Source organism: Mobula birostris, chromosome 21 (assembly GCF_030028105.1).
Source record: "Mobula birostris isolate sMobBir1 chromosome 21, sMobBir1.hap1, whole genome shotgun sequence".
NCBI lineage: Eukaryota > Metazoa > Chordata > Chondrichthyes > Myliobatiformes > Myliobatidae > Mobula > Mobula birostris.
In genome coordinates this window covers 2,064,333-2,090,106 of record NC_092390.1, presented here as the reverse complement: position 1 = coordinate 2,090,106, position 25,774 = coordinate 2,064,333, and the positions used below count along the sequence as shown (strand labels likewise).

At 44.2% G+C, this 25,774-nt stretch overlaps 1 protein-coding gene across 1 annotated transcript in view; it reads left to right on the top strand.

Moving 5' to 3' along the window:
* Positions 1-25,774, top strand: part of rbm20 (RNA binding motif protein 20) — a 330,139-nt gene that overhangs the window by 178,088 nt on the left and 126,277 nt on the right. The window contains exons 3-7 of the mRNA XM_072239839.1: positions 780-841; positions 3,880-3,965; positions 8,457-8,542; positions 22,940-23,086; positions 23,831-23,962. Of these exons, the coding sequence (XP_072095940.1) occupies positions 780-841; positions 3,880-3,965; positions 8,457-8,542; positions 22,940-23,086; positions 23,831-23,962 (513 nt within the window). The remainder of the gene's footprint in view (positions 1-779; positions 842-3,879; positions 3,966-8,456; positions 8,543-22,939; positions 23,087-23,830; positions 23,963-25,774) is intronic.

Sequence of the window (25,774 nt, the reverse complement as noted above, 5' to 3'; positions counted from 1 at the left end):
CATTGATCGTGTGGATAGCCAGAGGCTTTTTCCCAGGGCTGAAATGGCTAGCATGAGAGGGCACAGTTATAAGGTGCTTGGAAGTAGGTACAGAGGAGATGTCAGGGGTAAGTTTTTTTTACACAGAGTGTGGTGAGTGTGTGGAATGGGCTGTTGGCGACGGTGGTGGAGGCGAATACAATAGGGTCTTTTAAGAGACTCCTGGACAGGTACATGCTCAGAAAAATAGAGGGCTATGGATATCCCTCGGTAGTTTCTAAGGTAAGGACATGTTCGGCACAGCTTTGTGGGCCGAAGGGCCTGTATTGTGCTGTAGGTTTTCTATGTTTTTAACAAGGTCCTTCAATAGCAACGAACGGCCTGGTGGAGATCCTCCAGCACTTTGTGTGTTGCTCCATACATGTTGCCTTTTCTTCTGAGGAATATCCGGTGCGTGAGAGATTAATTTTACCATAGCAATACAAGCAGCCTGCATCTAGTTGGCATTATATTCAGATTATTTATTGTCATATATCACATTGTAATGAAATTCCTTGCTGACAGGAGGTTCACAGGGTGACTGATGGTAATTAATAAGTACAGCAAAGAGCACAAAGATAATGGAATGATACCTGAAGCTGGGTTTCATGTTTGTTCTGGGGACTCACACCCATTAATACAACTGAAATAGCAAACAGTGTCCAAGGCAAGCTTCAGTCACTAGGTCCCAGATGTTGTAAGGGGTAAAAAGCCAGTCCAGTGCTTGATCTGATGTGTTTGCTTCTCTTTTCCATTGGCAGGATTGGGAACATCATGTGAAAGGAAAGCATCACATCCAGAACTGCACTATCTTCTCTGAAAGGTAAGCAATCATCCCAATTAGCTTCATATGTGGGGATCAAATAATTCCTTTCATATGTCCTTGATTAGACACTTTGAGTTTTTGTATTCCCCTGCAGACTGCACGGTGTAATTGTCAGATTCCTTTTCATTATAATAATAATCTTTCATTAAACTATCTCCACTGATGACACACCTGAGTTAACAGAACGTGATGTATTTAATTCCTCAAACACTCTTCCATGTGCAGCTCAGTGGCATTTTTTCTTGCAGGTTCTTTTATTCCTTCTTGCTATAAACAAAAGTTTTCCTTCCATTTCCATAATTTATTTTATGCCAGCTGTTCCTAACCCAGAGCCTGACCACACTCTAATACACTAATTACTATTTATCTTTCTTCTGGTTATTGTTCCCTTTCTTAAGGAGAAGAACACATTCGGTGGGGAATTATTCTGGCACTTTCTGAAGTATTACTGAATACCAAAAACACATCAATCTCCTCCAATGGGTAGTGGTGGGCGGAGAGGAGGAAATCCCCTTTTAAATGTCACATTTTACCAGTGAGTCTTTCTTGACTATTCCCATCAGCAAGATTCAAAGTTACTTTACAAAAGCTTTTCTGATCAGTGTTCATCATTGCCAAAACCTCTGTGAGGTATGGACAGCAAGTCACTTTGCACTTGTAGATCATCCATGCAATTGTTTCACAAGTGTAATGCAAGAACTGTTTGCACCCCTCTCACTGGGCTTGTAAACAAACTCAGCTCATTAACTAACTCCGCTGACAGCCACGTGACTCAGCAGGGAGAAGGACACCTTTCTTAAGCAATATACATCCAGTGTGATTTGGGTTCCACCAAACAAGTTGTGATGTTCCAATTAAGGAACATTGAATGCTGTGTAAATACTGTCCCATATGCAATTATCGGTTGCCAAAAATGACAGATTGTACACCTGCATAAAATTATAAAGACAGCATATTTACCAACTTTTCAACTTTATCAGACAGTTAACAGGAAAAGAAAAAAAATAAGAAAAGGGCCCATTATAGTTAAACCAGTTCAACATACACATAAACGTTGGAGCTCATTTCTGGAGTAGCTAAGTGTATTGCTTTTTCTCATGCACTGAACCCTTGTTCTGCGTGAAAGACACCAGTCACAGTCCGAATTTCCCTCAAAGACCACCTCAAATGAACTGGCTTGCTCAGGTGTATTGGCCCGTCCTCCTTGGAACCACTTGTCTGCACCAAGCACCGACTCTCCTTCGAATGGCATTCTGCGGCATCTTCCCTTGTGCCCCACTCCGCAGCTCCTGCCAAAATACCTCAAACCAGACTACTGTCCCACAGGAATCTTCTCCCACCCAGCACTCTTGGATGTTCCACTGGGCAGAAAGTTGCAACCCGTACTAAGACAACCCCAAGTGTGTCATGTTGCACTCTCAAAGGACCGGACCCAGGTGCGGAGGAATAGCAGGATCCCCAGGAAGAGAGGGCTACAAGAGGTTAAACATTGGAATACCAACAGAACCTCGAAGGAGTGACTGACTGACACCACGAGATAATTCACTCTCTCTGACACAATGACCCCACTAAGGCACCGAAAGAGAGTCCTTTTTAAATATTGAATGCAGGAAATATCTGCCAACCACAATTAATTTAACAAGATCAAACTGAGAACACCAGGGCTTATCAGCTCCAGCTAAGATATTGATTAGTAAAAACAGGTGCTCAAAAACCCTAGAAGCTCAATGCTCTATGGCAAGCTGTAGGGCTTATGACAGTGCCTCCTCCCCAAGGCTGGCGCCTGACAACCCAAGGAGGTCTCGAGGCAGCTCCAAAAAACTTAAGGCAGACCAGGAGCTTGAGGCAATGATGAAAAATCCAGAACAGTTCTAATGGTCCCAAGGCAGGTCTGAAAAAACCACAAGGCAGGCCTGGAAAATGTGAAACAGCTCATATAGCTCAGAAATATAGCATATAACCTGGAAACATTGCATGTAACTCAGAAATATAGCATATAACTTTGAAACATGGCATTTGACTCAGAAGCATAGCATATAAATGCCATATCATGGGAGACCTTATAAACCTTGTTGATCCAGAGGAAAAAATCTTGAACAAAGAGTGGAGAAGCTCCACTGAGTCCACAGGTAAGTGGGGTCATTCTGTCATGGAGCACCCCAGAAAGACTGGACCAGGTGCAGAGGAGCAGCAGGATCCCCAGGAAGAGAAGGCAACAAGAGGTTAGATTTTGGAATACCAACAGAGCCTTGGAGGAGCGACTAAGCGACACCACAAGACAATACATTCTCTCTGACACAATGACTGCACCAAGGCACTAAATGAGAGTCCTCTTTAAATAGTCACAGAATGCAGGAAACATGTGCCAGCCACAATGAACTTGACAAAATCAAACCGAAAACACCAAGGTTTATCAACTCTACTTAAGATATTGATTAGTAAAAGCAAGTGCTCAAAACCCCTATGCTCTATGGCAAGCTGTAGGGCTCATGACAGATTGGCTGACACCACATTCCCAAGTTGAACAACATGGCTCCTTATCTTTAGCCAAAGCCAAACATTCATACTAGCAGGACACATCGTTTTTACAGTAAACTGCTAAAATAAAAATACCTCATAGCATAGTAGTATAAATCTTACCCAGTGCATTACACATTATTCAAAATTAATTGACATAAACCATTTATGTTTTATAAATGACAAAATCAGAAGTAAATCACTTGTTAAAAAGAGGCTTGTATTTAGCTAACACCTTTCTGTCCATTTTAAATATCCCAAGCACCCTAGAGTCATACAACCATAGGAGCAGAATTAGACCATTTGGCCCATTGAATCTGCCCCGCCATTCCAATGATGCACTTTTGAAGTAGCATTCTATTTTCAAACAATTGTACCTGTAACTACAGAGTGGGAAACCAGAGGTTTTTACAGCTTGGTGAACAGGTGTGTTGGTGATGAGGTTATCATGCTTTTTCCGCCTATCACTCTCTGATGTTCTTCCAGTATTTTATTGTACATTCTGATTTTACTTCTAGTTCAGGAATTGGGTCAACTAACTTTACAAGACCGACAAATGGAGGTGTCAACTCAGGTGGAACCAGTACAATTTTCACTCCTTCCGGTAATGAATCTGGAAATTTATATGTATGTGTTCTCCTTGGGTAGTGGAAAAAGTATAAGTGGTGCATAATGCAAGTAAAACAGTGTTTACAGTGTACATTGCATTACTTACACCTTCCTCGTCTGTACCAAATACAGCTTGAATAAAAGTTATTAATAATATTTTTTCAGGAAAATGTTAGTGTCATAGAGAACTACAGCATAGAAACAGGCCTTTTGGCTCATCTAGTCTATGTCAAAACCATTTGAATTGCCTACTCCCATCAACCTGCACCAGGACCATATCCCTCCATATCTCTACTATCCATGTACCTAGCAAGACTTCTCTTAAACATTGAAATTGAGCTCGCATACACCACTTGTGCTTGCTGTTCATTCCACAACCCTTTGAGTGAAGAAGTTTCCCCTCATGTTCCCCTTAAACTTCTCACCTTTCACCGTCCAGCCATGACCTCTGGTTGTAGTCCCACCCAACCTCAGTGGAAAAAGCCTTCTGGCATTTACCCTATCTATACCCCTCATAATGTTGTATATCTCTGTCAGATCTCCTTTCAGTCTTCTATGTTCTAAAGAATACAGTCCTAACCTATTCAATCTTTCTTTATAACTCAGGTCCTCCAGAACCAGCAACATCCTTGCAAATTTTCTCTGTACTCTTTCAACCTTATTTACATCTTTCCTGCAGATGGGTGACCAAAACTACACACAATACTCCAAATTAGGCCTCACTAACGTCTTATACAACTTCAATATAACATCCCATCTCCTATGCTCAATACATTGATCTATGAAGGCCAATGTGGTAAAAGCTTTCTCTACGACTCTGTCTACCTGTGACACCACTTTCAATGAATTATGGACCTGTATTCCCAGATCCTTTGTTCTACCACACCCCTCAGTGCCCGACCGTTCACTGTGTAAGACCTACCAGGTTGGTCCTACTGAAATACAAAACCTCACACTGTATCTGCACTAAATTCCATCTGCCATTTTTCAGCCCATTCTTCCAGCTCTTGCAGATTCCACTGCAAGCTATGATCATGTTCCTCGCTGTCCACTACACCCCCAATCTCGGTGTCATCTGCAAATTTGCTGATCCAGTTAATCCAAATCATTGATTTAGATGACAAAGAACAAAGGACCCAGCTCTGATCCCTATGGATCACCACTAGTCACAGGCCTCCAGTGAGAGAGGCAAACTTCTACTACCACTCTCTGGCCTCTTCCACAAAGCCAATGTCTAATCCAACTTACTACCTCATCCTGAATGCTGAATGACTGAACCTTCTTGACCTTGTCAAATGCCAACCCTTGTCCATGTAGACAACACCCACTGCCTTGCCTTCATTCAATTTCCTGGTAACTTCCTCGAAAAACTACAACCTACCACGCATGAGGCCATGGTGACTATCCTTACTCAGTCCATGTCTTTCCAAATACTTATATGTCTGGTCCTTAGAATGCCCTCCAAGAACTTTCCCACAACTGATGTCAGACTCACTGGCCTAGAATTTCCTGGTTTCTGTTTAGAGCATTTTTTAAACAACTGAACAACATTAGCTATCCTCTAATCATGTGGTACCTCGCCTGTTGTTGAGGATGTTTTAAATATCTCTGCTAGGGCCCCAGAAATTTCTGCAGTTGTGTTCCGTAGTGCCTGAGGGAACAACTTGTCAGGCCCTGGGAATTTATCCACCTTGATTTCCCTCAGGGTGGCAAACACCTCCTCTCCTGTAATCTGTACAGGCTCCATGAAGTTGATGCAGTTTGCCTCACTTCTATAGACTTCTATACACTTCTATACCATTCTGGTCTTCCAGAGGACCAATTTTGTCCCTTGCAATCCTTTTGCTCTTAAAATATCTGTAAAATTCCTTGGGATTCTTCCTCACTTTGTTTGCTAGAGCAATTTCATGCCTTCATTTAGATTTCCTGATATCTTTCTTAAGTGTTCTCTTGCATTTTTTGTACTATGCAGTTTCTTTTTTCTCTTAACCAAGGCCGCAATGTCTCTTGAAAACCGATGTTCCCTACACTTATTATCTTTACCTTTTATTCTGACAGGCACACACAAGCTTTGTACTCTCTAAAGTACTTTTGAAGACCTCCCACTTTCCAAGTACACCTTCACCAGAAAACAGCCTGTCCCAATCCACGCAACCCACATAGAAAATGCTGGTGAACGCAGCAGGCCAGGCAGCATCTATAGGAAGAGGTATAGTCGACGTTTCGGGCCGAGACCCTTCATCAGGACTGTCTTGACGAAGGGTCTTGGCCCGAAACGTCGACTGTACCTCTTCCTATAGATGCTACCTGGCCTACTGCGTTCCACCAGCATTTTCTATGTGTGTTGCTTGAATTTCCAACATCTGCAGATTTCCTCGTGTTTGTGTCCCAATCCACACTTGCCAGATCATTTCTGGTGCCATCAAAATTGGCCTTTCTCCAATTTAAAATCTCATTCCATGGACCAGACCAATTTTCTTGCATATTTACTTTGAAACTAATGGCATTGTGGTCACCGGATGCAAAGTGTTCCTGTACATAAGCTTCTGTCGCCCGCCCTGTCTCATACCCCAATAGAAGATCTAGTATTGTGCACTCACTCATTGGGACTTCTATGTACTGATGAAGGAAACTTTCCTGAACACACTTGTTTCAAACTCCATCCCATCTCATCCTTTTACAATATGGGATTCCCAGTCAATATGTGGAAAGTTAAAATTATCTACTATAACAATCTTACGTTTCTTGCAACCATCTGCAATCTCTTTACAAACTTGTTCCTCTAAATCCCACAGGCTGTTGGGTGGTCTGCAATATAGCCCCATTAATGTGGTCATACCTTTCTTCTTTCTCAGTTCCATCCATAACACCTCACTAGTCAAGTTCTCCAGTCTGTCCTACTGGAGCACCGCCATGACATTTTCCCTGACTAGTAACACTACCCCTCCTCCTCAATCCCACTGGCTTTGCCACATCTAAAATAACGGAACCCTGGAATATTGAGCTGCCAGTCCTGCCCCTCCTGCCAAGAAGGCTACAACATCATAATTCCAAGTGTTGATCCATGCCCAGAGCTCATCTGCCTTTCCTACGATACTACTGGCATTGAAATATACACAGCTCAGGACACTAGTCACATCATACTCACCATTTGATTCCTGACTCTGTCTGAGGTGTTAGCAATATCTGCCTCCATAACCTCTCCACTAACTGTTCTGGCCCTCTGGTTCCCCCCCTGCAGCTCTAGTTTAAACCCCACCATGCAGCATTAATAAAGTACATGCAAGTAGAATTATTGTTTTGTAGATTTTGTGGGGATGTATTCATAAGAACTATTAGGATATTAGGCTCCCTCAAGCTCAGGTGCAAACTGTTCCTTCTGTACAGGTCCCACCTTCCTTGGAAGAGAGCCCAATGGTCAAAACTTACGGAAAAACTTTTTTGTTAACTGAGCAGGAGAATGAGGGAAGATTTGATTGACGGATACAAAATTATGAGGAGTATAGACAGGTTTTTCCACTGAGGTTTGGTCAACTGGAACTAGAGGTCATGGTTAAGGATGAAAAATGAAATAATTGAGGGGAAGATGAGTGAAACTTCTTCACTCAAAGGATGGTGAGAATGTGCAATGAGCTGCCAGTGGAAGTGGTGGATGCAGGTTTGATTTCAACATTTAAGATATGTTTCGATAGTACATGGATGGGAGGGGTATGAACCACAAGATATAGGAGCAGAATTAGGCCATTTGGTCCATTGAGTCTGCACTGCCATTTCGTCATGACTGATCCAATTTTCCTCTCAGCTCCATTCTCCTGCCCTCTCCCCATATCCCTTCATGCTTCATGCCCTGACGAATCGTGAATCTCTGGAGGTAAGAAGGTATGGAAGGCTAGGTCCAGGTGCAGGTTGATGGGATCAGGCAGAATAATAGCTCACCCAAGACTAGACAGGCAGAAGAGCCTGTTTCTGTGCTGTAGTGCTCTGTGACTCGAGGACTTTTCTCTATACAAGTAGATTCAATGGAATTATTAGATATTTCATTGAAGCAAGATCACCTTCACTGAGTTAACCAGGAAGTTCATAAATTGCATGCAAGTAGAATTATTGTTTTGTAGATTTTGTGGGGATGTATTCATAAGAACTATTAAAATATATTAGATTGACAGGAACAGGCTTGCATTGTTGGATGGGTTTCTTGTAATATGTCAGTATGGCTCCAGTCATCTTCCTCCCCCAACTTCTGTAGTGTCGGGATTAGCTTCTGTTGGGCTCAGCTCTGGATGAGGAGGATGGAGTTGGGATTCAAGTTGTGGGATATTAGCCACATTATTCAATGCTACAGCTAAATTCACACTGGTTGAATTAAATCATGGAGCGAGAAATGGTCACTTATTGTTCATGAGCTCACATGATGCAGAATAGCTGTGTACTACTGACTGTACCTTGTTGTCTAGACTTAATTTTCACTGTGTCTTTTACCTTTCAGACCTCCCATTAGATAACAGTCAATCTCACTTGAGGATGTATCCCCCACTAAGTCATGGATTCTCTTCACCACCTCCTGGATCAAAGGTAGATTCACTTTGGCTCCTACTTGTTGATACCATTTTCTTTGCTGAGAATCATTACTGTGCTGCTAACAAGAAGTTTTGAGCCCCACATCGTAGAAAGGACGTGCTGGCATTGGAGAGAGTCCAGAGCAGGTTCATGAGAATGATTCCAGGAATGAAAGGATTGATGTATGAAGATGTTTGATGGCTCTGGGCCTGTACTTACTGGAGTTTAAAAGAATGGGCGGGGGGGCGGAATCTCATTGAAACTTATCAAGAATGATTTATGGTGATGCAGGAGACTGTAGAAGTTGGATTCTGGAACAAAAGGAAAATGAGCTGCTGCATGAATTCAACAGGGCAGGTGGTATCTGTGGAGAAAGAATCTAGATAAAAGGTCAAGATTTGAAATGTTGACTGTCCATTTCCATCCACAAATTCCACCTGTCCCACTCAATTTCTCCAGTAGTTCCCTTTTTGCAAATTTTGTGTCTCAGCTTGCCCTGCTCAGATTTGAACTCACAGCCTCAGAAACACATTGCATCTTTAAAGAAACCATGACTACATCTATTGCCAACACCACTGTTGCCCAGATTTAATGTAGAAGAATGTCACCACAGCTTAAAAATAATGGAAATGACTCATCAGGCTGGTACCATTTTCAGAAATACAGGACTGTGACAGTTTGTAGTTTGTGATTCCACATTTCCACTGCTACATTTTACGCAGATAAACTTGCTCCGTTCCATTATGTACTTTCTGAAATATCACCCACCATTTCTACAAGTAGAACATATATATCCACAAACTAATTAACTTACTTAGAATATTTTGACGCCTTTAGCACTTCATATTATATTAGAGTTGTTTAGTGAAAATATAACAACTTATTTGTCAAGGGCATAATTAGGAATTGTATCACAATCCTATTTATGTATCTATCTATTCATTGTGTAACATTATCGATGTTTACAGTCATTTAAAAGGACAAAGTATCATTTTATAACCATATCATTTTTATGACAAAGAAGGCCAGGTGATATTTACAATGTGTTTGTTTTATAAGGGTTTTGATATCTTGGGTCCTCAATATACAAAGAATAATAACCTTTGTACTTGGTCTTTTTGACACTGGCGCATGAATTAAGACACATTAACTCATAGGCTGTAAAACTCAGTTAATGATTTAATTCTGTTGCTATCAGTGGGAACACAACTGTTCAAAGAGTCATCTCTCCGACATAGTGGTGTCAAGAAAACAATCTCTCCCTCAATGTCACAATAACAAAGGAGCTGGTTGTGGATTACAGGAGGAATGGAGATGGGATAACCCCTACTGACATCAATGGATCTGGGGTTGAGAGGGTGAACAGCTTTAACTTCCTTGGTATGCACATCACAGAGGACCTCACGTGATCTATGCACACCAGCTGTGTGGTGAAAAAGGCACAGAAGTGCCTCTTTCACCTCAGACGTCGAAGAAGTTTGGTATGGAACTTTCTACAGGGGCACAATTGAGAGCATCCTGATTGGCTGTATTAATTTCTCATCCCAAAATGGCTATGCACCCTGTTTAAATGTGTTGAGACCTAAACTGACCAAAGGGGTCATTTCTGGTGTACAGCTGCCTTGGAATTACAATGGGGTTCCAAGTGACGCATATTCTGGCACTCCGGTCAGGAACCTGCTTTGAATGTAAATCAATATCCAACAATGGTTGTTAGATCTAAAATGCAAAATTTGGGTACCATCAGATAAATAATACACCAAGTTGTTGCTATCATGCTGTACAACCTTAGCTTCTATCCGAACATAATCACGTTAATGCATTTCAAATCCATTAATAGGGCTGGAGCTAACAAAGATAGGTGGTTCTACCCTTTTAAGAGACAACAATATCTCTCCAATATAAGCCCTGTAGGGGATCAGAAATTCTGCATTGGCAGTTGTGTAACAAACCAGATATGATTAGGGAGCTTAAGGTAAAGGAATCCCTGGGAAAGAGTGATTATTGTACGATAGAATTTACCCTCCAATTTGAGATGGAGATGCTAAAATCAGATGTATCAGTATAACAATGGAGTAAAGGGAATTAGAGAGACACGAGAGAGGAGCTGGCCATAGTTGATTGGAAGGGGACACTATCAAGGATGATGGCAGAGCAGTAAAGGCAGCAATTTGGAAGGCACAGGATAGATACATCCCAAAGAACAGAAAGTATTCTAAACAATACACATCAAAGTTGCTGGTGAACGCAGCAGGCCAGGCAGCATCAATAGGAAGAGGTGCAGTCGACGTTTCAGGCCGAGACCCTTTGTGACGAAGGATCTCGGCCTGAAACGTCGACTGCACCTCTTCCTAGAGCTGCTGCCTGGCCTGCTGCGTTCACCAGCAACTTTGATGTGTGTTGCTTGAATTTCCAGCATCTGCAGAATTCCTGTTGTTAAAGTATTCTAAAGACAGGATGACACAATCGTGGCTGACAAGGGAAGTCCAAGCCAACATAAAAGCAAAAGAGAGGGCATACAATACAGCAAAATTTAGTGGAAAGTTAGAGGATTGGGAAATTTAATAATCAAACAGAAAGCAACTAAAAAAACTATGGGGGGAGGGTAGATGAAATATGAAGGTAAACTAGCCAATAACATCAAAAATAATGCCAAATGTCTTTTCAGACATATAATCAGTATAAGAGAGGCAAGAGTAGATATTGGACCACTGGAAAATAATGCTGGAAAAGTAGTAACAGGGAACAAGGAAATGGCGGATGAACTGAATAAATATTTGTATTAGTCTTTACTGTGGAAGACACAAGTACTATGCCAGAAGTGCGGGGGTGTCAAGGGGGAGTAGTGAATGCAGTAACTATTATTAAGGAGGTGGTGCTTGGGAAACTGAAAGATCTGAAGGTAAATAAGTCACTGAGTCATGATGGACTTCAGACCAGGTCTCTGAAAGAAGTAACTGAAGAGAATGTGCAGGTGGAGGTTGATAGATTTGTGATTAGTCAGGGCATAAAAGGTTATAGGAAGAAGGCAGGTGAATAGTATTGAGAGACAATTGGATCAGCCATGATGGAAAGTCAGAGCAGAGTTGATGAGCTGAATAGCCTAATTCTGCTCCCAAGTGTTATGAAATTATGGCATATAATCAGACACAACTCCTTTACAAGAAACCACTTTTGGCTCATGTGCTCACCAGCCTGAACACTGGTTAAAGAGAGTGTTGGAATCTTATTCATACTGGCATGAAATTTCCTTGGTAGAATCATAGAGTCACAGAGAGAGTGATAGAGGGTGCTTTATTTGCCATTTTATATTGAAACATGGAAATATACAGTGAAGTGCATCTCTTGTCAATGACCAGCACAGTCCAAGCATTGTGCCAGGTGCAGCTCATACATTTTGCCATGCCTCCAGTGCCAACGTTACATACCCACACATTAATAACCCTCACCTGAAAAAGGATCTAGTGTTTTTCCACATATATGATGACAAACCTTTGTCAGGCTTCCAGCCTGGTACAGGTATTAATTTTAACTAACATTTTGATGACAAACTCGACCATCATCATCAGGCTTGTCCAGTCTGGTGGTATTTATACCACTGACATTTGTCTCTCCTGATTGGTTAGTCCTTATCCAATCAGGTTTCTGCTCTTCCACCTGTTTACAATCAAGTTCCATTGGATTAGGCATCATCCCTGATGAAGTTGGCAGAGTTTGTCATCTAAACGTTCATTAAATTCGACATCTGTACCGACCTGGATTCCGAGAAGAATTTATTAACCCTAACCTGTAATTCTTTGGAATGTGGGAAGAAAATGGGGCAGCTGGAGGAGACCCATGCAATGATACAGAGAACATACAAACTCTCTATGTACCCTCTCTATGACTCTCTCTAAGAGTCTCTCTCAGACTATCTATGAGAGGGAGAACATACAACTCCTTATAGACAAACAGCAGCAGGAATTGAACCACAAATGCTGGCACTGTAAAGCATTGCACTGACCGCTGTGAAACAGTGCCTCCCTCATTCTCACTCATCTTGCATTTTACCCCTTTTATATTTTCTCCATATTCCCACAAAAGGCCTCTGGGGCATGTTGGTTAGGGCATAAGAAATAGGAGCTGGAGTAGGCCATGTGGCCTGTTGACCCTGCTCCACCATTCAATAAGATCATGGCTGATTTGGCCATGAAGTCATCTCCAGCTACCTGCCTTTTCCCCATAACCCTTAATTCCCCTACTATGCAAAAATCTGTCCAACCTTGTCTTAAACATATTTACTGGGGTAGCCTCCACTGCTTCATTGGGCAGAGAATACCACAGATTCACCACTCTTTGGGAAAAGCAGTTCCTCCTCAACTCAGCCCTAAGTCTACTCCCCCGAATCTTGAGGCTATGTCCCCTAGTTCTAGTCTCACCTGCAAGTGGAAACAACCTTCCTGACTTTATCTTATCTATCCCTTTCATAAGTTTATATATTTCTATAAGATCTCCTCTCATTCTTCTGAATTCCAGTGAGTACAGTCCCAGGCGACTCAATCTCTCCTCATAGTCTAACCCCCTCATCTCTGGAATCAACCTGGTGGACCTCCTCTGCACCGCCTCCAAAGCCAGTACATCGTTCCTCAAGTAAGGAGACCAGAACTGCACGCAGTACTCCAGATGTGGCCTCACTAGTACCCTGTACAGTTGCAGAATAACCTCCCTGCTTTTAAATTCAATCCCTCCAGCAATGAAGGCCAACATTCCATTTGCCTTCTTGATAGCCTGCAGCATCTGCAAACCTACCTTTTACGATACATGCACAAGCACTCCCAAGTCCCTCTACTCAGTAGCATACTGCTATCTTTTACTATTTAAATAATAATCTCATCTTCCATTCTTCCTAACAAAATGGATGACCTCACATTTGTCATCATTGTACTCCATCTGCCCACTCACTCAATCTATCTATATCTCTCTGCAGACTCTCCGTATCCTCTGCACAATTTGCTTTTCCATTCAATTTAGTGTTATCAGCAAATTTAGATACACTACACTTGGTCCCCTCTTGCAGATCATTAATGTATACTGTGAACAGTTGCGGGCCCAGCACCGACCCCTGTGACACACCACTCACCACTGATTGACAACCAGAGTAACATCCATGTATTCCAACACTCTGCTTTCTGTTGGTTAACCAGCCCCCTATCCATGCTAATACATCACGCCCAATGCTATGCATCCTTATCTTATGGATAAGTCTTTTATGTGGTATCTTATCGAATGCCTTCTGGAAATCCAAGTAAATAACGTCCATCCATTCCCCTCTATTGACTGCACTCGTTTTCTCCTCCTGGAGTAACTTTGTCGAACAGAACTTGCCTTTGCTGAATCCATGCTGTGTCTGCCTGATGGATCCATTTCTTTCCAGAAGTCTTGTTATTTCTTCTTTAGTGACTGCTTCAAGCATTTTCCCAACTACAGGGGTCTCTCCCTCCCTGATGAGCTGCTGTGTTTCAAGCTCAGATTCCAGGTTATCAACTTTGAGCCTGAGTTCCTCAAGCAGCCAACACTTGCTGCAGATCTGGTCACCAGGAACTACAATGGGGTCCATCATCCCCATTTTATTGAATTAGTTGTAGTTTGGTGATGTTTTATTGAATTAGTTGTAGTTTGGTGACGTTTTATTCAACCACTACAAGAGCTTTACCCGCTACTCAACTGTGCCTCCTCACTGAAGTCTCTTGAGCCAAGGTCGGTAAACTCCGCTCTCTCTGCCAGTAACTACACCACAAAGCGATGTTTGAGCTTCTTGCTGAAGAAAATGTGACCTCTTTTATTTTAACATCCAGGTTAATCATCACAGCAATACCCTACATAAATGTTTACCTGAATCTCACCATGTTACTTATCCTAGCCTCCATCACCATCTTCCCCCTCCTCAATAATGTTGAAGTTAAGACAAAATATTTAGCTAGAGGCTGCAAATGGTTGGAATGTTCAACACTGACCTAAACCTGGCTAAGAAGGCATGCTTCCCCAGATTGGGTTTAATAGGACACAATAATTGTGTTTTTGTTACTTATCACTATTTTCTGTTTTGTATAATTATCCAATGGAATAGACAATCATGAACATTACAATGGTAGAGAACTGATTGATAAAATAGACAAAGCTTTAACTGTGCCAGTTCAACAAGGATTTGTTCTAATTTCCTTTATCCCACGGCTCCTTATCAATCTTGCTTTTACATTTATATTCAATAATTCAATGATTCCATTTAATATCAAAGAATGTATACAATATACAACCTGATATTCTTGCTCTTCACAGACATCAATGAAAACAGAATGAATGAATGACAGTAAAAAGGTTAGAACCCCATAGCCCCCTCCCCTTCCTATGCACAAGCAGCAGCAAAGCATCAACCCCCCCATCAACGTATTTCAGCAAAGAAGCATCAGTACCCACCACCCACCAAATGAGCAATAGCAAAGCCCCCAAGAGAGAACATCATCTACAATTTAACAAAACTAGTTGTTCACCTGACAACTCAACATGCCACTCTCTCTAATAAAGGGATAGAAAGGAGTCACACAGCAAGAGGGGAGGCCAGCAAAAACAAAACAACTCACTGGTTTACAGTGTTAAAGTGTTCTGCATCACTATTTTCGAGTTCTCTGACTTAAGAGTTGGCAGCAAACTCACCCCCCACCAGTGAGAGAAAGTGAGTGATTCACCAAGTACAGGGACCTTCGTCAGCTGATCCACTGTTCCCGATATTCCGTTTTTCCCGCGATGCTTCAGTCAGCAGCACTGGCATAGAATCGGACCGTCCCCAGGGCCACAAACCCTCGGAGCACTGAAGGCTCATTTGTCCTCTGGGCCGTGCCCTTGGGACAGTGAAAAACAACCTGTCGGTGAGCCCTGGGTGCAGGAACCATCACTGTAAAGAATTGCAGTTTGAGAGCAGCTGCAGGTCAAGGGCACAGACAGAAGCCATCAACCTGAAAAGAAAAAACAGAGACATTATAGGTAGAAATTAAGCTGTTTCTGCAGATGAGCTTGAAGAAGCTGCTCTCCCGGGTCATCGTAGTTGTGTTTTTTATTATGTTCATTATGCCTATTGTGTTTTTATGCTGCATTGGATTCGAAAGGCCATATACAGCCTTGAATCTTGAATCTTGTAATTTTAGAAAACCTGATGAAAATAGCAAGCCACTGATCAGTTACTGAGTTACTTGGCGTGACCTGTGTTGCTCTCTGCTACAGAAAGACATTGGAGTCAATGCGTGAAGGTGGTGTGTAGTCTAACAGCAAGTAATTGTCATGGATGTTCTTCTTGCGATCACAAGACCCTGCTGGTCATTGTTAATGTAAAATACTGCGTCTGGTTCACTGTTTTATTGGTGAGACCGAGAAAAGGTCTGTTGTAGCAAGGACAAAACGGCATGCCGTGGACTTGCCTGTTACAGCAGTCCAGGAGGAGGTACGCTGGAGGGAATGTGTCAATGTCCGAGCTGTATTGGGGTCTGTTGATGCTGCCCTCCAGTGTCCGTTTGGTGGAAGAGAAGTTGGAGTGCGTGCGTGTGTCCATTCATCTGTGGACTATTAAGAACTGCATGTTCTTGTCAACAGCACCCATGCACTATTAATTTACAGGACATGTCACCTAGGGACTTGGGCTATATATACAATGGATTCCAGTTAACTGAGACACATCAGGACCAGTACACTTTGGCCCAGTTAAGCAGCTGCCCCAATTAGCTGAAGTCTCATGGAAATAGTTAAAAGGTATAAAAAAGACAAACTGAGTGAGAAATTATGCATTGAAATGAAATGTAGAACCAATTAGAGCACTACCAATAATACTACAGTACTATAAAACTGTGCATTAGTTCCCCATAGTTACTGACAGAGGAAGTCATCCAGTGTACACAATGAACAAAACCAGCACAGACACCTCGTGCAGATAATGGACTGCCTTCATACAATGTTGTCGACAATTGCATCCTCTGAATCTTCATTTTTGTTGTAATATTCAAGATGATTGTCGATATGATACCTTCAAATTCGTCAGAGTTCCTAACTTGATGTAGTAGTGAAATCATTTCATTTTCACTCTTGGCATTTCTGGCATCTCCAAGCTGAATGCTTGAAACTGCAGTGAGCAAAGCAGCTCTTACTGCTTATTTCTTGCCAACTATGTGTGTCAAAAATCACTGTTTTTTTAACACCAACACACAACAGTTCTTTCTAAGCACAGTGTAGCATCTAAAGGCCAAACAAGTGTGTACAATCGACCCTAGTTAGAACCTGTTCATCACATCTCCTGCCCAATCGAGCAGCATAGTGTCCCAAATAAACAAAGGGAACCTGAGCAATTATATCAATTTGTTTTTGTTCTTTAAGAGTTGTCTCAAATAAGCAACTGCCCCAATTAACCAATGGCCCCATTAACCAGAATCTATTGTTCTTTGTGTGACTGTATGGTTAATGCTGTCTTATATGTACTTTATGTGCCTTGTGCTGTGTATGTCTGCTGGTATGTGTTTTACACCTTGATCCCAGAGGAAAGTTGCTTTGTTTGGCTGTATTCATGAGTATCCATATACGGTTGAGTGATAATTAGATTTGAACTTAAACTTGAATTGCAGTAAGTTTAAATTGCAAAAGTGCAGCTGCTGTTATGGAATGGGTGGCGTGTAGCACAGCGGTCAGCTGCAGTGACAACAAGCTGTACATTGGTCACATGGCTGTAACTGGGCAGCACAGGCACAATGGGCTGAAAGATTCTTTCACTGTGCTATATCTCTAAATGAAAATAAAATAAAATACATTTGGTATTGTATTAAAACAGCTTATTCTTGTAGAACTTGCTGTTGTTATACAATTGCACACTATGGCATGAGGCTGCCAAACAGAATGTTTCCCACACCATCACCAACCTTATTGACTCTGGGGATCTCCCATCCACTGCCACCAACCCCATAGTCCCCACACCTTGCACCTCCCATTTCTACCTCCTACCCAAGATCCACAAACCCAATTGTCCAGGTAGACCCATTGTTTCAGCTTGTTCCTGCCCCACTGAACTCATATCTGTGTACCCCGACTCTGATTTATCCCCCCTAATTCAGTACTTTCCTACCTACATCCGTGACACCTCACACGCTCTGGATCTTTTCAATGATATCAGGTTCCCTGGCCCCCATATCTTATTTTTACTCTGAATGTCCAGTCCCTCTACACCCCCATTCCCCACCAGGAAGGCCTCAAAGCTCTCTGTTCGTTTCTGGACACCAGACCCAACCAGTTCCCCTCCACAACCACTCTCCTCCACCTAGGGATGAGCAAATTTCTCCTTTTGCTCATCCCACTTCCTTCAAACAAAAGTGTCACCATGAGAACTTGGATAGGTCCCAGCTCTGCCTGCCTGCTTGTCGGCTACGTGGAACAGTTTATGTTCCAAGCCTATTCTGGTGACCTTCCCGCACTTTTCCTATGCTACATCGATGACTGCATTGGTGCTGCTTCCTGCACCCCGGCTGAACTTGTCTACTTCATGAACTTTGCCTCCAACTTCCACCCTGCCTTCAAATTTACCTAATCCATTTCCAACACCTCCCTCCCCTTTCTCAATCTCACTGCCTCTGTCTCTGGAGACAGCTTATCTACTGACGTCTATTATAAATCTACGGACTCTCACAGCTACCTCGACTACACCTCTTCCCACCCTGATACTTGTAAAAACGCCAACCTCTTCTCTCTATTCTTCTGTCTCAGTCACACCTGCTCTCAGGATGAGGTTTTTCATTCTAGGATGAAGGAGATGTCCTCTTTTTTCAAAGAAAGGGACAAGAGGAACCCTATCCCTGGTAGGATGGCAGGAGGGAGGGGTGAGAGCAGACATGTGTGAAATGGAAGGGATGCCGTGGAGGTCCAGTCCTGCTGAAGGATCTCAGCCCAAAATGTCAACTGTACTCTTTTCCATAGATGCTGCCTGTCCTGCTGAGCTCCTCCAGCATTTTATGTGTAACGTTCCGTTATATTGGCTCGTGTATGTCTAGGGGAAATCTGCCCAGCACCTGCTTCAACACTCCCCGCAGGGTTGGTGGCCGCCCGAATCAATCACAAACCTCAATCATCAGCCAGCACACCCGGTAAATTTTAACAAATACACTTTATAGATATTACTAATTCTATGACATTAATATACATTTGATACAGAGAGGAAAGTAATGGAAAAAAAAAGGCGCCAACACTTATCAAAGTCCAAGTTCTTCGCGCGCTACCGTTGGAGCTCAATTCGACGTCAGACGACCACCCGAATTCCGTCGACTCACGGCTCGGGACCACCCTTAGTGATCGACCGGAGCCTCTCCGCACGTCCGCCGTCCTCCTCGTCTCTCCTCTGACTCCCCGCCAAAACCCAGTCCACAGTCATATCATACAGCATGGCATCCGAAAACAAAACAATACATAACCACCCATTGGCTAATAGAACCTTGTTATCATCATTTTAAAGTAAAACAAACTGTTAGCGCAAACTCTCTGCAGCGTAAAACACAACAAAGCCGCATTCCCCAGATTAACAGAACAAAATCGCCATTTTAAATGTAACAAAAGAAAGATCCCGTACACTCTCCCCCCACCTCAAAAAGTCATGCCCTCATGATGTTAACAGAATTCACCAGTACTCCTTGTAAAATACAAAACCCAACCCAGGTGCATAAAGCAGTGACATAACTTTGCAGGGCAGTAGAGATCACACACTGCTCTCCCGGCGCTATATAAGTTAGTCTTTCTGGGGGATGCCTACTCCTCTGAGGCCTCTGTACTTCCTCTGCTGACTCTCCCTGTTCAGACACCCCAGTTGACCCCTCGAGTCTATCTGTCGGACCTTCCCCTTCGCCGGGATCCCTCTGCCCCGGTGAGCCCTCTGGCTCGGGTTCTGCCTCCACCCTCTCCTCCCCCAATCTCGGCTGTAATACAGGCGGCTCTGCAACACCCTCCCTCGGTTCCCCTGACTCAGAGATGGAAGGGCCAGGAGTCTCTTCTCCCGGCACCGGGGAATCAGCGAACGGAAGCAGGTACCACACGTCCGAATCATCATCTTCCGATGACGTAACCCTTCTCGAGGTGGGGACTGGCCCTGTTTTCTTCGCAGCGGGCTCTTCCCACGCCCCACGCCCTCGCAGAGTCCTCGTAATAGGAGTAAACTCCCACTCGGGCTCTGGGTCCATCTTCACCACTCGACCCAGAGGCAACAGGTGGTTCTGATGGAGTACCTTGACAGGCCCCTGCCCGCCCTCAGGTCTCACCCGGTAAACCCGGAGATTCGGCATCTGACTCTCCACCACATATGGGGTGGCTGCCCAACGGTCCGCCAACTTGTGCTTAAATTCCGGATAAGGACTCGGTCTCCCGGCAATAGCTGGACGAACTTTACCTTCTGATCATACCTCCTTTTATTCCGCTGGTTCTGCTTGGTGGCTGCCGCCTCAGCCAACTTGTACGCCCTTTTCAACTCTCTCCTCATATCGGACACGTACTTCAGACATGGCTTCGAAGGTATTTCCCCCACTTCAGTCCCAAAACACAGATCAATGGGCAACCTCGCTTCCCGTCCGAACATCAAATAGTAGGGCGAGTACCCCATAGCATCATTGCGAGTACAATTGTAACAATGAACCAAATGGGCAATGTGCTGACTCCACTTACTCTTCTGTCCAATCTCCAAGGTGCCGAGCGTGTCCAGCAGGGTCCGGTTAAACCTCTCGGGCTGAGGATCACCCTGCGGGTGATAGGGGGTGGTTCTGGATTTCTCAACCCCAAGCATACCCAGTAATTCATGGATAAGCCTGCTCTCGAAGTCCCGTCCCTGATCACTGTGGATCCGCCGGGGAACCCCATATCACCCCGGCTAACCGTGTACCAGATAGTGCCAATGCTCGGGTCATCACGCTGAGCCGCCTCTACTTCCTGGGGACTCAACTCCGGCAGCTGCTTGTTCCTCACTTGCGTCCTCGGGGAGAGTGTGGAGACCCCACGGCCCCGCCTCCCCCGGGTCGTGGACTGTCGCCGGTAGTTCTAAAGTCATGACGTCGGCACTCGCCCGCGCCAACATCCAGCTAGCCTCCAGTTCTTTCCCACCCTTTATAGCTACAAGTTCTACCTGCCCAATATCTTTAATCAAACTCAACCCTCGCACCAGTACCTCTGCCGAAATGCGATAATCGACCCCGCTTACCACACACGCATGATTCACCAGTACCTCCTCCATTTCACACCAACTTACAATCTTATCTCGCTCCATCTTCACACCACTTACCACAATGACAAGTACAACTTTCCCGAAAAGTCCAAATCCTGGACGAACCCCCACTTGTAACGTTCCGTTATATTGGCTCATGTATGTCTAGGGGAAATCCCGCCCAGCACCTGCTTCAACACTCCCCACAGGGTCAGTCGTCGCCCGAATCAATCACAACATCAATCATCAGCCAGCACACCCAGTAAATTTTAACAAATACACTTTATAGATATTACTAATTCTATGACATTAATATGCATTTGATACAGAGAGGAAAGTAATGGAAAAAAAAAGGCACCAACACTTATCAAAGTCCAAGTTCTTCGCGCGCTACCGTTGGAGCTCAATTCGACATCAGACGACCACCCGAATTCTGTCGACTCACGGCTCGGGACCACCCGAAGTGATCGACCGGAGCCTCTCCGCACGTCCGCCATCCTCCTCGTCTCTCCTCCGACTCCCCGCCAAAACCCAGTCCACAGCCATATCATACAGCATGGTATCAGAAAACAAAATGATACATAACCACCCATTGGCTAATAGAACCTTGTTATCATCATTTTAAAGTAAAACAAACTGTTAGCGCAAACTCTCTGCAGCGTAAAACACAACAAAGCCGCATTCCCCAGATTAACATAACAAAATCGCCATTTTAAATGTAACAAAAGAAAGACCCCGTACATATGTGTGTGTGTTTCCAGCATCTGCAGATTTTCTCTTGTTTGTAAATGTACATTGAGCTACTAATTTACATTAAAAGCAATATTTCTGCAAAAAATTATTTTATTTTCATTTAGAGATATAGCACAGTGAAAGGTTCTTTCAGCCCAATGTGCCTGTGCTGCCCAGTTACAGCCATGTGACCAATGTACAGCTTGTTGTCACTGCAGCTGACCGCTGTGCTACACGCCACCCATTCCATAACAGCAGCTGCACTTTTGCAAGAGTAAAGCTAAGTAAATGCTTTAAATTTGATGCCCGGCCTTTGGTTGTTGCTTTGTGTGGCAGGCACTTTTCTCTTCATATCTTTCTGATTGGATTTTCTCAAGCTTCTCCCTGACCTGGTGCTCTGGTTCCCAGATCCCTGCAAAACTAGTTTAAACTCTCCTGAGTGGCATTAGCAAACCTCCCAGCCAGGATATTGATTCCTCTCCAGTTCAGGTGCAACTCATCTCTCTTTTATAGGTCATCCTTTCCCCAGAAAAGGTTCCAATGATCCAAGAACTCGAAACCCTGTCCTGTGCACCATCTCCTTGGCCATTCACTCATCCATGTTATCACCCCATTCCTACCTGCACTAACCCGTGACACTGGGAGTATTCTGGAGATTACCACCTTGGAGATCTTTCTCTTCAGTCTCTATCCTAACTCTACATACTCACTGTGTAGGACCTTTTCTGCCTGTCATTGCTCCATGCACCATGACCTCTGGCTTTTCATCCTACCTCTTGAGAATATCCTGCAGCCGCTCCGCTATATCCTGGACCCTAGCACCCGGTACTCTGCCTTCACTGCTGGTGTGATGTGATATCATCTTCTGCCACCGTTGAGGTCTTGGTTGGATCGCTCTTTGTCTGGAACCTCCCACTTGAAGTTACCTTCTTGGCTGACCCTACCTAGCTCCAGATGACATCACTCTGGGATGTGTAATACTCAGTGACCGAGGAACCTAGTGCTGGGCTAGATGTTCGTAGGACTGACTGGTTAGCACCCATTTCATTACTGATCATGGCCGTTCTAGATTTTAGTCTCCTGGCAACATTTTCAAAATGGATCCTGTATGAGAGAGTTTGATCTAGTGTGACTCCTAAATACTTTGGGTGTGGTCATTTACATTTTAATATTAAACATAAGTTTGGTTAATCGGTTGTCCAGATGAAATATGGAGGTTACAGTTTCATTGACATTCATTTTTAGGTATCGCTTTGAGAAGTAATTGGATAGGGAGTTAATATCCTAGATAAGGTTTTTTTTCAATGGATCTGACATTGTTCAGTTGGAAGGCTATGGCCAAGTCAATAGTGTATTCAAATTTAGTGGATTTGTTACACATTTTGACTGTAGGTGAGTTTTCTAACAAAAGCAACATCAACTTCCCATTGCTTTGTTTGCAGCTTTTTCCGCAGAGGAAGCCTGGACCCAGCCGTGTTGTTCACATCTGCAACCTTCCTGACGGAAGCTGCACCGAGAGTGACGTCATTAATCTTGGACTTCCATTTGGGAAAGTTACAAATTACATCCTCATGAGAGCCACAAACCAGGTATCAATCTCAAATCCATCTTTACAAACTCTAATAACAGCACCTACTAAGTGAATATACCAAAATCATATCTTCAAGAGTTTCTTCCAAAGCAACCTCAGGGCCACCTTTTAATTAGGTTTCTTTAGAAATGAGGAATAATTTATACAGCTTGGAACAGGTCTATGTCAGTAGCCATGACTGTACGGTACACAGAAACCTCCACATCTAAGCCTCTCTTCTATTTCTTTCTCCTTTATGTCGTTTTCTAGCTTTTTTGCTAACAATGATGTTCAATACTAACAATTCTATACGTAAAAATACATAAGAGCATAATAGTAGTGCGATCACTCGAATCGTAAATGATGTTCTTCCAAGGTGTTAATGGAGAACGTGTGTGAGTGACGTTGTTTAACGTGGGGAAGCTGATGCATAGTTAGCCACCACCTGTTCCTTGACAGCTCAGTGTCAGGATCCAGGATCCAGTAGCATGGAATGTAGGGTGACTGGAGACCCTTCCTCTGCCTTCACTGCTGGTGTGATGTGACATCATCTTCTGCCAGCTCCATCGCTGAGGTCTTGGTTGGATCGCTCTTTCTCTGGAAGCTCCCACTTCATGGCTGACCCTACCAGGAGCTAAGCTCCAGATGACATCACTCTGGGGATCGCTGGAACGCACAAGCGTTTCAAAATGACTCTCCTCGAACCTGATGTAAGAGTATAAGGGCACACCATTTATAGACTAATTTACCTTTTTATTTGCAGGCCTTTCTGGAAATGGCATATCCTGAAGCAGCCCAGGCCATGGTACAGTTCTACCAGCAGAAACCCCCTGCCATTGGTGAACAGCAGCTACTTGTGCGCATGTCCAAACAATATAAAGAGCTCAAGCTGAAGGTAAGGTTACAGTGAAATGTGACTTGAACGTAGGACCGAAATATGCAATGTAACCAGCATAATGCAGAACGAACCACAAGGTCACAGAAAACACAGAAACTAATGTTTCATCCCAGCGAGTCCATACCAACCATCTAAACTTCGGAGACACAAAGAGATTGCAGGTGCGGAAATGTGGACCAACACACAATCTGCAGGAGGAACTCTTCTGGTGGGAGGAAAGAAATCGTTGATGTGTTTGTCTGAAAACGCTGAAGCAAAAGAGCCCTAGGAGATGGAGAGCAGCAAGAAAGGACTCTGAGGTGACTGGTGGACCAAGGAGATAACAGGCAGGTAGCGCCAGGTTGGGGATGTAAACAGGGGTGGAGATGGGAGACAGGGTGGGTGAGTGATAGACAGAGGCAAAGAAACAGAGAGAACAATGAAAAGAAGCAATATATGGAGCAGGGCAGATAGAGCAGAGTGTGGAAGGAGATCAGCAGGAAGAGGGGAGTGTGGAGGGAGATCAGCAGGAAGAAGGGAGTGTGGAAGGAGATCAGCAGGAAGAGGGGAGTGTGGAAGGAGATCAGCAGGAAAAAAAAGAGTCTGGAGGGAGATCAGCAGGAAGAGGGGAGTGTGGAGGGAGATCAGCAGGAAGAGGGCAGTATAGAGGGAGATTAGCAGGAAAAGGGGAGTGTGGAGGTAGATCAGCAGTAAGAGGGGAGCGTAGAGGGAGATCAGCAGGGAGAAGGGAGGGTGGACGGAGATCAGCAGGAATAGGGGAGTGTGGAGAGAGATCAGCAGGAAGAGGTGAGTGTGGAGGGAGATCAGCAGGAAGAGGGGTGGAAGGAGATCAGCAGGAAGATGGGAGTGTGGAGGGAGATCAGCAGGAAGAGGGGAGTGTGGAGGGAGATCAGAAGGAAGAGGAATGTATGGAGGGAGATCAGCAGGAAGAGGAGAGTGTGGAAGGAGATCAGCAGGAAGGGGGGACGATGGAGGGAGATCAGCAGGAAGAGGGGAGTGTGGAAGGAGATCAGCAGGAAGAGGGGAGTGTGGAAGGAGATCAGCAGGAAGAGGGGAGTGTGGAGGGAGATCAGCAGGAAGAGGGGAGTGTGGAAGCAGATCAGCAAGAAGAAAGGAGTGTGAAGGGAGATCAGCAGGAAGAGGGGAGTGTGGACAGAGATCAGCAGGAAGAGGGGAATGTGGACAGAGATCAGCAGGAAGAGAGGAGTGTAGAGGGAGATCAGCAGGGAGAAGGGAGTGTGGAGGGAGATCAGCAGGAAGAGGGGAGTGTGGAGGGAGATCAGCAGGAAGAAGGGAGTGTGAAAGGAGATCAGCAGGAAGAGGGGAGTGTGGAAGGAGATCAGCAGGAAACAAAAGAGTCTGGAGGGAGATCAGCAGGAAGAGGGGAGTGTGGAGGGAGATCAGCAGGAAGAGGGCAGTATAGAGGGAGATTAGCAGGAAGAGGGGAGTGTGGAGGGAGATCAGCAGGAAGAGGGGAGCGTAGAGGGAGATCAGCAGGGAGAAGGGAGGGTGGACGGAGATCAGCAGGAAGAGGGGAGTGTGGAGAGAGATCAGCAGGAAGAGGGGAGTGTGGAGGGAGATCAGGAAGAGGGGAGTGTGGAAGGAGATCAGCAGGAAGATGGGAATGTGGAAGGAGATCAGCAGGAAGAGGGGAGTCTGGAGGGAGATCAGAAGGAAGAGGAATGTATGGAGGGAGATCAGCAGGAAGAGGGAAGTGTGGAAGGAGATCAGCAGGAAGAGGGGAGTGTGGAGGGAGATCAGCAGGAAGAGGGGAGTGTGGAAGCAGATCAGCAAGAAGAAAGGAGTGTG